Source organism: Gopherus flavomarginatus, chromosome 2 (genome assembly GCF_025201925.1).
Source record: "Gopherus flavomarginatus isolate rGopFla2 chromosome 2, rGopFla2.mat.asm, whole genome shotgun sequence".
NCBI lineage: Eukaryota > Metazoa > Chordata > Testudines > Testudinidae > Gopherus > Gopherus flavomarginatus.
This window is the reverse complement of record NC_066618.1, coordinates 22,682,227-22,697,853: the sequence shown is the minus strand read 5'-3', so window position 1 is coordinate 22,697,853 and position 15,627 is coordinate 22,682,227. Positions and strand designations below refer to the sequence as shown.

The window sequence follows — 15,627 nt, the reverse complement described above, 5'->3', positions numbered from 1 at the left end:
ATACTGTGTTTCACAAAGACAAAGTGCAGTTGCGACCACACCCGGCTTTCCTCCCTAAAGTAGTATGGGCTTTTCATATCAACCAGGATATCTTCCTTCTGGTCTTCTTCCCGAAGCCACACTTATCACGACGGGAACAACAATTGCACTCCCTGGACGTCCGTAGAGTGCTCGCATTTTATGTCGAGCGGACAAAACCCTTTTGTAAAACGCCCCATCTCTTCATTGTGGTGGCAGACCGAATGAAAGGCCTACCTGTCTCCTCCCAGAGGATCTCATCTTGGGTGACGGCGTGCATCCATACTTGTTATGACTTGACTCATGTTCCCTTGAGCCACCTCACCGCACATTGTACCAGGGCTCAGGCTTCATCTGCCGCTTTCCTGGCTCATGTACCCATCCAGGAGATATGTCGCGCAGCTACCTGGTCCTCAGTCCACACCTTTGCCTCACATTACGCTCTAGTTCAACAGTCCAGAGATGACGTGGCATTTGGATCAGCAGTTCTACATTCTGCGACATCTCACTCCGACCCCACCGCCTAGGTAAGGCTTGGGAGTCACCTAATTGGAATCGATATGAGCAAGCACTCGAAGAAGAAAAGACGGTTACTCACCTTTGTAACTGTTCTTTGAGATGTGTTGTTCATATCCATTCCAAACCCACCCTCGTTCCCCTCTGTCGGAGTAGCCGGCAAGAAGGAACTGAAGGGCCGTTGGGTCGGCAGGGGTATATATCCGGCGCCATGGCGGCGCCACTGTAGGGGGCGACCCAGCCGACCCACCGAGTGTTGCTAGGGTAAAAATCTTCTGATGAACACGCATGCAGTGCGCGCACACCTAATTGGAATGGATATGAGCAACACATCTCGAAGAACAACAGTTACAAAGGTGAGTAACTGTCTTTTCTTTTTTGAGTAGTGTCCCTGTGGATACTCCACTTTTAGGTGGTAGTGCATCCCAGCGCGGTTGATTGGAGATTTATGGTAGCAGTGTCTGCATGGGTTGCGCATGCCAGTAGGCATCTTGCGGTGCCGTAGAGGCTGTGTGTAGCACGCACACGACCTGAGCCCTCCACTTTCTTCTCAACTGCTCTCAGCTGAAGACAGAACGAAGGGGCAGTGTTAGCACTTCTCCCTAAAACCATTGAGAAATAGCTTTTAGATACATATTTAGATAAGTTGTTAGAGAGATAGTTAGAGTTCATGTTGCGGGGTGGGGAGAAGTCTTGTTAATTCATTAGACAACTACCCCTTAAGGGAACGGTTACTAGTTAAAATGCCTGGGTCTCTGATGCGACTTCTGCCGCGATGCCATGCCCATTTCAGATGGATACTCTTTTTATGCATACGCTGCCTGGGTGAGGGGCATAGTCCCCAGAAATGCCCCACTGCAGCAATGTGAAAGCCAGCACCTGACAATCAGGGATCTCCAGCGTAAAATGATGCAGAAGTCCCTCCAGCCTGAGGCAGACAAGCAAACAGCTGCTCCAGGTAAACCTCAAGATGGGAAAGGAGACCTTCCCTCTGAAAAACCAGAAAAGAGAGCTCAAACATATTTCCGCAGAGAGGTCTGCAAAAACATACGCAGTCTCCTGCAAGGTCGCTACCCCAGATGCCATCTTACTCTAGGGTGAGCACCTATGACGTTCCAGGCATCTCTGGCACCGCTGAGGTCAGAGTGAAAGAAATGGAGTCAAGGCACTGACAAAAACATGCCTTCTCTATGGCACCGAGCTCACCAGTATGGGGCTTGGCACCAAGTGTCTCAGGCACCATGCCTCCACTCCCAGCACTGACAACTCAGTTGGCACCAGTAGACACCACAAAATTGGCACTGACGGCACCAGCCAAACACCACCACCAATTGGCACCGACTCCTTCAACGAAAGGGAAAGCACCCTCAGCAGAGACTACTCAGAAATTGGCACCGACAGTCTCTGCTGCATCAGAGAGACTTAGAAATCTCATCATCAGCACATTCACCAGTACTCAGTGCCGAGGGCTCCCCCACAGGCTCCAGAGGAGATCACAGCCCACAAGACATGGCACAGTTCTCCAGTGATGAGGAGGAGGTTTTGCAGGGACAATACCCCATATATCTGTGTCACTCCTCTCCTAAGGCCCACCAACCAATGGGGAGCCACATGGATCCAAGACACCAGATATGAACCAACCATGTACCCTCCTGTGGCTTTCCCTTGCAATGGGTGCACTGGGAACCTTGGAGCTCATATAGGGGTCAGAATTCTAGACTGTCCACAGCGCATAGGTGTGAACTGTGCTCTAACCCAGCGTATCGCGCACCACAACCCTGGGAGACACAGGAAGGGGGAGAGGACACAGAGACAGGCACAGACCATGACACATCTCCTGTACACAATTAATCATCCTCCCCAGATGAGGTGGTGATGCCCCCACCGCCAACCTCAGCAGATGACTTTTAAATAGTTTCAAGAGCTGTTCAAGAGAGTTGTGCAAAGCTAAGACATCCCACTCAAGGTGGTAAAGACAAACCAACACAAGCTGGTACAAATACTGCAACCGGCATCTACCTCCAAGATTGCACTTCCCATCAACAAGACCATCTTGGATCCTGTGGAGACAGTCTGGCAGACACTTACTTCTATTCCACCCACCTGCAGAAGAGTGGATAGAAAATATTATGTATCATCCAAGGCAACAGACTTTCTATTTGTGCTCCTGCCTCCCAACTCCCTAGTAGTCAAGGTGGTAAATCACCGTAAGAAACAGCCATAATTCAAGGTTACACCCCATGACAAAGAACACAAGACTTGACTTGTTCGGATGCAAAGTATATTCCTCTGGGACTCTATGGTTTTGAGTGGCCAGTTATTCAGCACTACTGGCCTATGACAACTATGGGAAACTTGCCCAAGTCACATCTGAGCTCCCAGAGGAAAAAGACACATTTCCAGGCCATTGTCACTGTGGGCCAGCTCATATCCAAAACAGCCCTTCAGGCAGCATTGGACACAGAAGACAGGGCAGCCAGAATGACAGCTGCATGCTTGCTGAGGACAGCTTGCTAGTTTCCAGTTTGCCAACTGATGATGATTTCCCATTGGCTATCCTACTACCAAATTGCTTGGACCTTTTCACTTCCGATGAGTGGGTCTTAAGCATTGTAGAATTGGGATATACCCTTCAATTTATTGCAACCTGCTTCCTTTCCCATCCCTTTTCAGGGACCTCTCTCACAAGAAAGTTCTTCTTTGGGAGGTACAATCTCTCTCCTTCTGTTGGGAGCCAAAGAGGAAATTTCTCCATTACACAGAGGGAAGGGTTTTATTCTGGCTATTTGCAAATCCTAAGAGCAGAAGGAGGTCTCAGACCCACACTACACCAGCGACAGCTCAACAAATAACTAAAGAAAATAAAGTCTTACATGGCATACTTGCTTCCTTTATCTTCCCTGGTGACTGGTATGCTGCCCTTGACTTAAAGAATGATTATTTCCTTGTGTCGAGACACCAAAGCCACAGGAAATTCCTCAGATTTGTGGTCAACCAATCTCACTACCAGTTTGCAGTCCTACCATTTGGCAAGTCTGTAGCCCCACATGTTGTGTTCACGAAGTGCATGGTGGCAGCATTTCTGAGAAAATAAGGAGTTTGTGTTTTCAAAGCTGGATGACTGGTTAATGAGAGGCTGATCCAGGAGCCAGGTGGTGTCCAGTGTGGCCATGATCCAATCTACCTATGGCTCTCTAAGGTTGCTTATGAATGAGGAAAAAGCAATCTTATCGCCTTTTATAAACATTAGAGTTTATAGGAATGATCTTGATTGTATGGAAGCTGAGACATTGCTCCCATAGTCCAGGTTCTAGATGATACTAAATATTTCTTTGGACCTGAAGGCCCATCCTGCCACAAAAATACAGAATTGCCTCAGTCTTCTGGGGCATATGGCCTCATGTACTTGCATGGTTTGGCATGCTATGCTGCATCTGAGGAAGCTGCAGGGATGGCTGAGCTCTTTGTACTTCCCAGTCTGTTATCCTCTGGACATGCTGGTTTAGATTCCTGTATGTGTCCTTAGCCACTTTTGGAATGGTAGACAGACCCATCCACTGTGTTTGTGGGAGTACCATTTGCTCCTTGCAAGTTTCTTTAACTCTGGTTACAGACACTTCCATCCTGGGTTGGGAGGCTCACCTGGGATCCCTGCAGAATCAAGGGCTGTGGGGTGGCCAGGACTTAGCTCTACATTTAAATGTAAGAGAATTGAGAGCCATTTGACGAGCATGTCACATGTTCCTCCCCCATATCATGGGAAGGAATTCACTAGTACTCATAGACAATACAGTGGCCATGTTCTATGTGAATAGACAGAGAGGGGGCAGATCAACCCAGCTATTCCAAGTGGCAATGCTGCTATGACACTCTTGTATCACCAGTTCAATCCATCTTGAAACCTTCTACCTTCCAAGATGTCCAGAACAGTCTGGAAGATGAGATGAGCAGTGTCACCTTCACCAGTCACCATGAGTGATATAAAATAGCAAATATAGCACGGTTCATATCCCAGTTGTGGGAGATTCCCCACACAGACCTGTTTGCAACCAAAATTAGCAGTAAGTATCTGTCTTTTTCATGAGCAGGTCACAGTCCAGGATCCCTTGGGTGCCTTCATGTTACCTGGACAGGCAAACATGCGTACACGTTCCCTCTAGTTCAACTACTACACAGAAGACTGGTAAAAATCAAGCAGGATCATGTTCGAGTGATACTTATAGCACCAGTGTGGCCTTACCATTATTCATTCTGCTGAACTTCTCAATCAGGGATCAGTTGACATTGCCAGTGGATCCAGATCTCACAGGACCTGTTACCCACACAATCTAGGGCACCCCACCTTTACCCTGCCATGGGCTCAAGGAGCAATCCTGTTAATTTAGGCACCCCACTCTTTCCTGTCCTAGGTTCGAGGCATAAGGGCGTAACCTTCTGTGGGTTTGTGGGACCTTTTCCCAGTGAAAGAGCCTTACACAGTAATATCCTTGGTCAATTGTTAATAAATATAGATTAACAGAATACATACACTAAGCATACAATACTCACCGCTCCCAACGAGGCTGACAAACTTTTCTTAATGGCCAGTCAGGATCAGGTCATCTGGGGCTCCAGCTTCTGAATGGTGTGGTCAGCAGGGTGTGATTGTTTTGGAAGGTCTGACCTTGGGCTGTGTTTTGGAGTTTGGTTCCAAATAACTTCCTGTTGGCCCCCAGTTTATGTAATTAAAACTTGAGTCCTACTTAGCTATCCCTTAACCAATAATTTTAAACTGAAGTACTGCAAAACAGTATTTTTCACCAATCCTAGCCCGCTAGCTAAGAGTTCATTTGTTTATGTCAAAATATAAATTAAAGAACACACAGTGATAACTATAGGTAAACAAATGGAAGTTTTACAAATTTAAAAACAGACAAAAGCAATAAATGGTATCTTTTCAACTGAAACTGCTAAGTGGTTTTGCCATACAGAGTTATCTTGCAAAGTTTTCTTTACACATCTTAAGATTTGTCTGTCTGGTCACTATTTGTGCTATTGGGCAGAAATGCTTAACAACCCAATGTTATATTGTTTTGGCGCAGTTTAGATGGGATGTGACTCCCAGCTTCTTAGCTCATAGCTGCTGCTGTCCTACTATAGCTGCTGCTTCTTACTGCAGAAGGGCATTGGCCTACAGACCATGGTCACCACCTCCATCATAACCAGGAGGCCCTTCACATCACAGCCTGGATGATCCATGGTTAACACCTCAGGAGAAGATACGTTCAAAGGAGGTACAAAACATCCTCTTAAATAATAGAAAATCTTCTAATAGGTATACTTGCCTGGTGAAGTGGAAGAGGTTCTCCGTCTAGTCCAAGCAGAAAGGAGACGGTTATAAATGAAACAGCAAGGCCTTGTCATTAATTCCACTAGGGTTCACCTAGCATCTATCTTGGCTTTCCACCCTCCAATTGATCAATCACTTTTCTCCAATCCCATGTTGCTCAGGTTTTTGAAGGATTTGAACAGGTTATATCTCCAAGTAGAAAGGCTCCTATTCCCACTAGTGTCTTGAAACTGGTTTTAACAAAACTAATGGGTCCATCATTTGAACCACTGACTACCTGTTCATTGCTCCATGTCTCACTGTAAGTGGCATTCTTGGTGGCAGTCACCTCAGCTAAGAGAGTGGGTGAATTAAGGGTTCTGGTGTCTGACTCTGTATAAATCAATCAGGCAATATATTTACCAACTTCACCAATATGCTCATGAAGGGGAGGGTGTTAATGTTTTACTCTGACAGGACTAAACTGTTAGATCGTCCTCTCAGTTGTTTGTGGCAATTGCAAACAGAATGAAGGACCTTCTGGTTTGTTCTCAAAGAATCTTGTCCTAGATTCCTTCCTGTATCCATTTGTGCTATGACGTGGTTACTGTAACTCCACCAGATATGATGATAGCACATTCAACCACATCGCAGGCAGCTTCTGCAGTCTTTTTAGCCCACGTGCCTATTCTGGATGTTTGAAGAGCTGCAACTTGGTCTACAGTACATTTGCCTCTCATGCTATCTCCCAACAGTTTACAGATAAGGTCAGATTTGGATTGTGTAGTCCTTCAATCATTATTCAGGTAGACTTCAGTCTGACCTCCAGATTAAATTGCTTGTGATTGACCTGAAGTGGAATGACTGTGCTATCACTCAAAGAAGAAATGGTTACTAACTTATTCTGTAACTGTTCTTTGAGTTGTTTCGCACATGTTCATTCCATGACCCACCCTCCTTCCCCTCTGCATTGGAGTCCGTCCAGTAAGAAGGAACTGGGGGATTAGGGGGCGGCTCTGCAGCAGAGGGAAAAGTCTCTGAAAACAGTGCACTGGGTGCGCACACTCTGAAGTGGAATGGACATGTGCAACACAACTTTAACAACAACAGCAGCAGATACAGAACAGGCTAGTAACCTTTTATCTCATAATAGAGGTTTTAAAAGAGTGAAATTACCAGTGGATCTAATTGATCATGACTTTGGGTGTCCCAAATTTATCCATTCCATAATACAAAATTATACCTTCACCTTATGAGAGCATCAGGGTGTGCCTAAGCAAAATCAGTAAGTGGATGCAGGTTTTGTTACTCTTCTGAACAACTTTCCTGAGATGATATGGGATATTCTCCTAGTGAAAAAGGTGACAGGAATAGTAGGGTTTTTAATGTAAATCAGAGTACTGTTTCTGGACTGTGAGAGAGAAAAGAGAGACTTGGGAAATGCATGCATTTTGTGCTAATGTAAATCTTTTACAGTCTTTAGCTTCTGTTTTAGCGCTCACTCTCTCTAATTATTAAATGTTAAGCTTCCGCTCCTATATATGGTCTCACACCAAAAAGCTACAATACTGTAATGTTATATTTCAGATTATATTTTTTCTTTGTATTTACTCAGGGCAGGTCTACACTTAAAATGCTTCTTTCAGCATAGTTAATCCACCTCTGGGAGAGCTGTTAGCTATGTTAACAGGAGAAGCCCTTCTGTTGACATAGCACTCTCAACATGGAGTTACGCTGGCATAACTGCATTGCTCAGGGATGTGGATTTTTCACACCCTTGAGCAACATGGTTATACCGATGTAAGTTTATAGTGTAGACCTGGCCTCAGTCTGAAAAATATAAAATACAAATGTTGTTTAAAATTTCTAACTTGATTTGCAGAAAGAACAAGGAGTAATTTTGGCACCTTAGAGACTAACAAATTTATTTGGGCATAAGCTTTCATGGGCTAAAACCCAAATAAATGTGTTAGTCTCTAAGGTGCCACAAGTACTCCTCGTTCTTTTTGCTGATACAGACTAACACAGCTTCCACTCTATAACTTGATTTGCTGCTTTTATTATTTTTAGCTAATACTAAAATATTGCTCTTAAATATAATCTAGGGTTGATACATTTTTTCTTCTCTTTTCTAGGCGTATCTGACAGTGTGTAAGGATGCTATAATGGTTGGCCTTGGAGATACAGAGTTTCAAGCACACCTTTTAGATGTTACTCTTTCAATTATGCAAACAGGTACAGCCTAATAACAATTTTTGTGGTACTTTCTTCTTCCCCTATGCTGCTGTAAGGGGTGTTTTTTCTCATATACTCTTTCCCTCTCACAGAGCCTCCTGGTTGCTTTAAGGAGAAGAATTAGGGAATAAACTTCTGCTACATTAGCATTGCCTCTGCTTTGGATCTTCTTCCCCCGTGAATAAATTCCAGTGTATGCCTCTGCTGCTGTTCGTAGCTTCTGCTAGCAGCAATAACATGAATCATTGTGACATGATTCTTGAGTTTCTTCTTTGAGTGCTTGCTCATTTCGATTCCATTCTAGGTATGTGCGCCCCCACATGCACAGTTGTTGGAGACTTTTTGCCTTAGCAGTATCTGTTGGGCTGGCTGTGGTGCCCTCTATAGTGTTGTGCTTATGTGGCAGTATATCAGGTGCCGGCGGTACTATGCCCTCCCCGTTCCTTCTTACCGCATAGGACAGTTGTTTGGAGCACCTGGTCTTGCTTAGCAATAGCATTAGCGGTTCTTCACTGTTCAGAACATTCTCCTATGATATTTAGTCAGTGATTAGTTAGCTGTTAAGTGTTTTAGTAGTAGTTTAGTAGTTAGAGTCCCGGCTGGCACTTTGTCCTTGAGTGGGGCATGCCCCGCTTCCCTGGCTTCAAGTCATGTTCTGAGTGCAGCTTGTCAATGCCCATCAACGACTCTCACGAGAGTTGTCTGAAGTGCCTGGGAGAGTCCCATAGAAAAGAAAAGTACTGGATCTGCAAAAACTTTCGTCCCCAAACTCAAAGAGTGGGACATTCGATTAACAGCCCTCTTCATGGCAGATCCTACCAAGAACCCAGCTCAGATGACCAAGCCTGTGATGGGACCATCCCTAAAGGCAGTGGAGTGCCCCTGAACTGCAGGCGTTATTCCCCTTCACCATGGTCGAGGACCCCAGTGCTGCGACCCTGGTGTCCGGCCAGAAGGTGCAGATCTCTGACACCCCAGTCTCCACCTACAAGGCATGGAACTCCAGGAGTCTTGACACTGATCCCCATACTCTCAGTACTGACGGTCTTCCTGCCAGAGGTCGCCTTGCAGATCTCCCAGTCATCGGCCCTCTCCAACATGAGATGTTTTCTGGTCGCAGCGCCATTTGCCGGGGTCCTGGTTCCTTCCTGGGATAGGCCCTTGCCCTCCCCATACCAGTCATTGACAGACTCAGGTTTCCATGGCCCCGCCCTGGTAACCAGAAGGGAAGTGGTCCGGATCAGAGGGACAGTTGAGCCCTTCCCCTATACAGGGCGAATTGTCTCCCAGCTGGGAGCCTGCCAAGGCACCTGCAGCACTAGCATGGGGTCAAGGGCAATGGCCTGCCCAGTAGCAGTACTGGAACCCGTGGGGGGTGCCTGTTATGCCGGCTCCGTGATCCCACTGCTCCTCCCAGGCTACATCAGAAAAGCTGCCCCCGGCACAGCCAGCACCACAGTTGGAGCAAGGGGCTAAATCTGAAGCGGTGACCTGCGGGGGGCCGTAGCAGCTGCAGAGCAATCGCAGATGCAGCAAGGGGACACTGCACCACTGGAGGTTGGAGGTCATCCTCATTGTCCCCAGATGAGGTGTTGGCAGGGCCCTCGCAAACCCGAACCTCCTCGCCCCCACCCACAATTACTTCAGGGAGCACCAAGCCCTACTTAAAAGGATGGCAGCCAACCTGAACTTGGAGCTCGAGGAGCTAGCCGAGGCTCCCAGTGACCTCTTCAATGTAATTCCCTCCCCTGCCCCAGCCCTGGTTGAATTGCCAGGGGTCCTAAAGTCAGGGTGGCAGACCTCCTCTTCCATTCCGCCCACATCTAAGAAGGCAGAAAAGAAATACTATGTCCCCACTAAAAGGTTTGAATACGTATACATGCACACTCCTGCGGGCTCCCTGGTTGTGTCCACTGTCAACGAAAGGGCTAGGCAAGTAGCACCCCCAAAAATAAAAATGCCAAGAGGCTGGACTTATTTGGCAGAAAAACTTATTCAGCAACAAGCCTCCAGTTTAGGGTCTCTAACCATGAGGCCCTACTTGGCAGATATAATTTTAACCTGTGGCACTCTGTCGGCAAGTTCAAAGAGAGCCGCCCGCAGGATCAGGCACAGTAATTCACCACTCTGATAGAAGAGCGCAAGGTGGTAGCCAAGGGTGTCCTCCAGATGGCCGGGTATGCCATGGACTTGTGTCCCGGGTGGTTGCCTCTGCAGTAGCCATGAGACGTAGCTCCTGGTTACAGACCTCTGGGCTGTCCCAGGAGATGTAATCCACCCTCCAGGACCTCCCTTTCAAGGGAACGAGGCTCTTCTCTGAGCTAACTAGTGCTGGGCTCCATAGCCTTAAAGACTCCCAGGCCATCCTCCGCTCTTTGGGCCTGCATACTCCTCAGCAGGTCAGAAAGCCATTCCACCCTCCGCTGTCATCGAGGTCTTGGGGTACCCCTTGATCAGGCTCCTACAAACACAGGGGCTTTAAGCGATGCCATCAGCAGCATCTCGTCCACCTGCCCATCTTGCTTCTTCCAAGGATCAAGGCAGGCAAAAGCAGTCAGTCTGAGGGTGCACCCGAAGACAGTGCTCCAAGCGCCGCACCAGATCCATTCCCTGTCTTCCTCAACCACCTCTGCCCTTTCCGGTCAGCCTGGTGCGATTTCACCTTGTACCGCTGGGTGCTCAATGCAGTCTTGTCAGGCTATAACCTGCAGTTTGCGTTCAGCCAACCCTTTCATCCCCTTTCCCTATCCCTCTTCAGAGACCCTTCTCATGAGCAGCAACTCGTTCAGAAGGTTGAAAACCTCCTGTGTCTAGGGGCAGTGGAAGAGGTTCCACACGACATGGAGGGATGAGGATTTTACTCCCGCTGCTTCCTCATTCCGAAGGCAAAAGGGGGCCTCAGACGTATTCTAGACCTGCGTCGCCTCAACACGTCTCTCAAAAAGTTGAAATTTCATATGATCTCCCTGGCCTGCATCATCCCGTCCCTGGATCCAGGAGACTGGTACGCTGATCTCACTTTAAAGAACATGTACTTCCATATTCCCAGGGCACCAGTGTTTCACATTGGGCCAGTGCCACTTACAGTTCACGGCGATGCCCTTTGGTCTCTCGTTGACTCAGAGAGTGTTCACCAAATGTATAGCACAGGTGGCCACTTACCTGCGATGTTTGGGGGGGTCTAAGTCTACCCATACCTCGATGACTGGTTGATAAGGGGCTGGTCCTTGTATCAGGTGCAGAGGCATCTCAATCTGTTCCACTTGGCACGACCTGGGCCTAATAATAAACAACAAAAAGTCAACCCTCACCCCAGTGCAACAAACAGAATTCATTGGGGTGGTACTTGACTCCACTTGAGCCAGAGCCTTTCTCCCCAAGACTTTGGTTCCAAGCCATAGTGGACCTCATCTCATCTCTGCATGCCCATACATTCACCACTGCCCACACGTGCCTTAGACTGTTGAGTCACATGGCAGCACGCGCTTACGTGGTCCGGCACATGCAGCTCCGCCTCTGGCTGCTACAGGTGTGGCTGGTGTCAGTCTAGGTCCCCAACCATCACAGTATGAACTGGGTGATTCGAATTCCGCATAGTGTACTGTCATCCCTTACTTGGTGGCAAGATCCCACATCAGTGCTGGAGGGAGTCTCCTTGCAGCCCTGGTCTCACTGATGACTCGTGTCTCTGACACTTCGGACCGGTGCCCCACTGGACGATCTCAGTACTCAAGGCTGTTGTGCAGGGACCGATTGTGACTGGACCGTCAGTGTCGGAGAACTCAGGGCTGTTTGCCTAGCCTGCCAAGACTTTCAGACACGCATACAAGGCAGGGTGATTCAGGTCCTAACAGACAACATGGCCACCGTCTTCAACAGACAAAGGGGAGCCAGGTCATCTGCCCTCCTCCAGGAAGCGCTCCGGCTCTGGGATTTCTGTCTGCAGCAATCCATCTTGTGACCGTTCATCTCCCAGGGGCCAGGAATGCTTGGGCAGGATATTCTCATCTCACCACAAGGGATCTCTTCACCTGGAGGTGATCAGTTCTATCTTACACTGGTGCAGAGCTCCCCAGGTGGACCTACTCGCATCCAAGCAGAACAGAAAATACCACGTCTTCTGCTCATTCCAGGGCAGGGACAGGGAATCCCTGTCGGACGCCTCCTGCTCCCATGGTTAGGGGCTCTGATGTACGCCTTCCCTCTGGTGCCATTGCTGCCCAGAGTCATCATGAAGATCAAGCAGGACAGGGAGAAAGAAGGTCATCATCATAGTGCTGGCAAGGCTGTGCCAACACTAGTTCAGCACTCTGCTGGACCTCTCGGTGGCAGCCCCGTTCCAGATGCCACTCAGGGTAGACCTGTTATCCCATAACTACGGCAGTCTCCTGCACCCAAACCTCGCAGTGCTACATCTGACGTCTTGGCTGCTGCATGGCTAAACACACAAGAAAACTGCAGCGCTTGTCAAAGGTCCAGTGAATCCTGTTGGGCAGTAGAAAGCCCTCCCCCAACGTGACCTACCCAGCCAAATGGAAGCGATTCACGTGCTGGATGGTGAATAAGGGGCTTCCTGTTGCAGCTCATTCTAGACTACCTCCCGTACCTCAAGCTCCAGGGCTTGTTGCTGTCATCCATCAAAGTCCATCTAGTGGTCATCTCAGCCTTCCACCCACTGCTCGAAGGCAGGTCAGTTTTCTTTCAGGAGATCAGGGCCAGATTCCTTAAGGGCATGGAGTGCCTCTACCCGCACATCAGGTATCCTGTTCCTCCATGGGACTTGAATCTGGTGCTGTCGCAGCTCATGGATCCCCCCTTTGAGCCTCTGGCTTCCTGCTCTCTCCCTCTCCTCTCTTGGAAGGTTGTGTTCCTGGTAGCGGTGACGTCAGCCTGCTGGATATCCAAGATTTGGGCACTCATCTCGGAACTGCCTTACACGGTCTTCTACGTGGACAAGGCTGAGACCACACCTGGTCTTCCTTCCTAAGGTAGTCTCTCAGTTTCATTCGAGCCAAAACATTTACTTATGCGGCTTCGGAAAGAAGACTGGTAAGTCAGAGAAGGAGCACAGCCTGGAGTCAGGAAGGCTCTGGCCTTCTACATTGACAGGACCAAGCCATTCCATAAGTTGATGCAATTATTTGTCGCTGTGGCAGACAGGATGAAAAAGTCATCCTGTTTCTGCTCAGAGAATTTCCTCCTGGATCACTGCCTGCATTTACTTTTGCTATGATGAAGCAAAGGTGCTGCCCCTGGCAATTGTTACCACCGAATCTACCAGGGTGCAGGCCTGTTCGGCAGCTTTTTTAGCCCACGTGCCTATTCAGGACATCTGTAGGGTGGCCACCTGGTCGTTCGTCCTTACCTTCACATCCCACTATGCACTTACGCAGCTGGCCCAGGATGATGCTGGCTTTGGTAGAGCAGTATTCCAAGAAGCCAAGTGGTGAACTCTGAGCCCACCTCCATAGATACTGTTTGTGAGTCACCTAGAATGAATCAACATGAGCAAGCACTCGAAGAAGAAAAAACGGTTAACTGACTTTTGTAACTACTGTTCATCAAGGTGTGTTGCTCATGTCCATTCCATTTCTCATCCTCCTACTCTTCTGTTGGAGTTGCTGGCAAGAAGGAACCGAGAGGGCGTAGGGCCAGTGACGGCTGATATACTGCCACATGAGCGTGGCACTCCCGATGGCGCTACAGATGGCCCTATGGATACCACTAAGGCAAAAGTCTCTGACAACTGTGCACATGGGCATGCACATACCTAGAATGGAATGGACATGAGCAACACATCTTGAAGAACAAAAGTTACAAAATGTATGTACTGTTTTTTCTCTGCTGTTCACAGGTTTCTGTATAGCAGTAGTGATTCTGACTTATTTACACTGCTGCCACAGCTTGAGCAAACTGTCATTGGAGTTATCTATCTCCTAGGCTCCAGGAGACAACTCTGTCATATCTAGTATTCAGTTTGCATTTGGAGTTCTCCATAATAAGGACTAAAAGAGAGCTTAATTTCTGAAGAAACTTATAGGTTAGGCCTCAATACTCATTGAAAACTTCCCACTGAGTAGTGAAGACATGGATTTTTCAGAAAGTGTGTGTAATGTTTCCAGCCTCTCTCACATATAATATAGAAATAAATATTACTCTGCTGTGCTGTTAATGCAGCAGAGTTATGCTTGGTGAAAAAAGGAAAACGAGACTAACTGAAGTGACCAGGCTAATATTCCTGACACAACTCAGTAAACTAACTGGTCTCTTGCATTTCTTCAATCATACAGGATTTTGTGTGAACTCCCATTTAAATAGAGGAAGGAAGTGAGTAGTCTGCTGTCTCTGATTTGATCTTCCCTTTGGATGTTTTGAATGCAACTTTCTACGATATGTAGAGTGAATTTTACAAACGCTGTTATAAAACTAAAAAGTCTCTAAAGTCCCAAGAACTCCTTTGAAACCCACATTTCTTTGTACTACATAGTTTCCTTGATTAAATTATATTTTTATTAATTCAACTTCAATTCTTCATGAAAGCAAAGTAGCAGCTCTCAACGTGAAAAAGCTGTTTTGCAGGGCGGGAGAGGGAACAAGTCCATAGGCATGTTTGTTTGAAAATAATTTAACGTTTTCATGTCTGGATCCCATGTCCCTCCATGGCTTTGCAATTTAGCTGTTACCTTAAAATTAGTGTAGAAAAGTCACCTGACACCATATACAAAACGTCATGATGATGTTTTACATCTTAAAAATTAAATTTGCCAAACATTTAAAAGCTGTTATCTAAAAGAATTGATATAGTAATTAAAATAGTGATTGAATCAGTAAGAAATCTAAACAGATGTTAATTAGTTAAATATAGAATCTACACTAGTAAATTACAGCTGTTTATATAGTGTAAATGAATTTCATTCTAAGCTTGTAGCTAAAACAGGGCTTAAATTTAGCCAGAACTGTCCAGAGTGGAGTTCTGATAAATATTTTTCAACCCCCCCGGAGTTTTTATAGTATGTTGAGGGGTAGGTGGCGAGGCTCTGGGAAATACTATGAGAATTTAAGCCCTGAGCTAAAGAATATCAATCTAGTTAAAAATCTGTATTTTTTTTAAATATCTAATATTTGTTTCTCTAGAAAGAGGCTGCTTTTGTATTCCTACATTACTTTGTATTCTAAAAGAGATTATTGAAGCTTCTTTGACTCAAAACATTGATACGGATGAAGAATTGGCAACATTTCTCCATGCTGTTCAGGCTCTGTTCCAGAAAATTTTAGAAAGTGTGGCACGCAGGCTCAGAAAACAGCGGGAAGAAGGGCTTCAGGTATTTGTCATCCTATTACACACATGCACACAACCATGTGATTTGTAAAGTTAACTATAAACACTATGACTTTTACTCAGTTGTGAGTTGGACACATTAGGTTTATTGGCACAAAAAATATTTTATTATCCTCTCAGTTTAATAATTGATTTGACTTTGTCGTTTGTGTCTGGTGCTCTCAGTCTTGTCGTCAATAGGATTTTCCCCACTGCTGGTCCTGCTCAGTGG

The 15,627-nt window shown here is 46.7% G+C and overlaps 1 protein-coding gene across 1 annotated transcript in view; it reads left to right on the top strand.

Moving 5' to 3' along the window:
• Positions 1–15,627, top strand: part of NCAPG2 (non-SMC condensin II complex subunit G2) — a 141,900-nt gene that overhangs the window by 96,029 nt on the left and 30,244 nt on the right. Inside the window, exons 22-23 of the mRNA XM_050942218.1 lie at positions 7,978–8,077; positions 15,212–15,399. Of these exons, the coding sequence (XP_050798175.1) occupies positions 7,978–8,077; positions 15,212–15,399 (288 nt within the window). The remainder of the gene's footprint in view (positions 1–7,977; positions 8,078–15,211; positions 15,400–15,627) is intronic.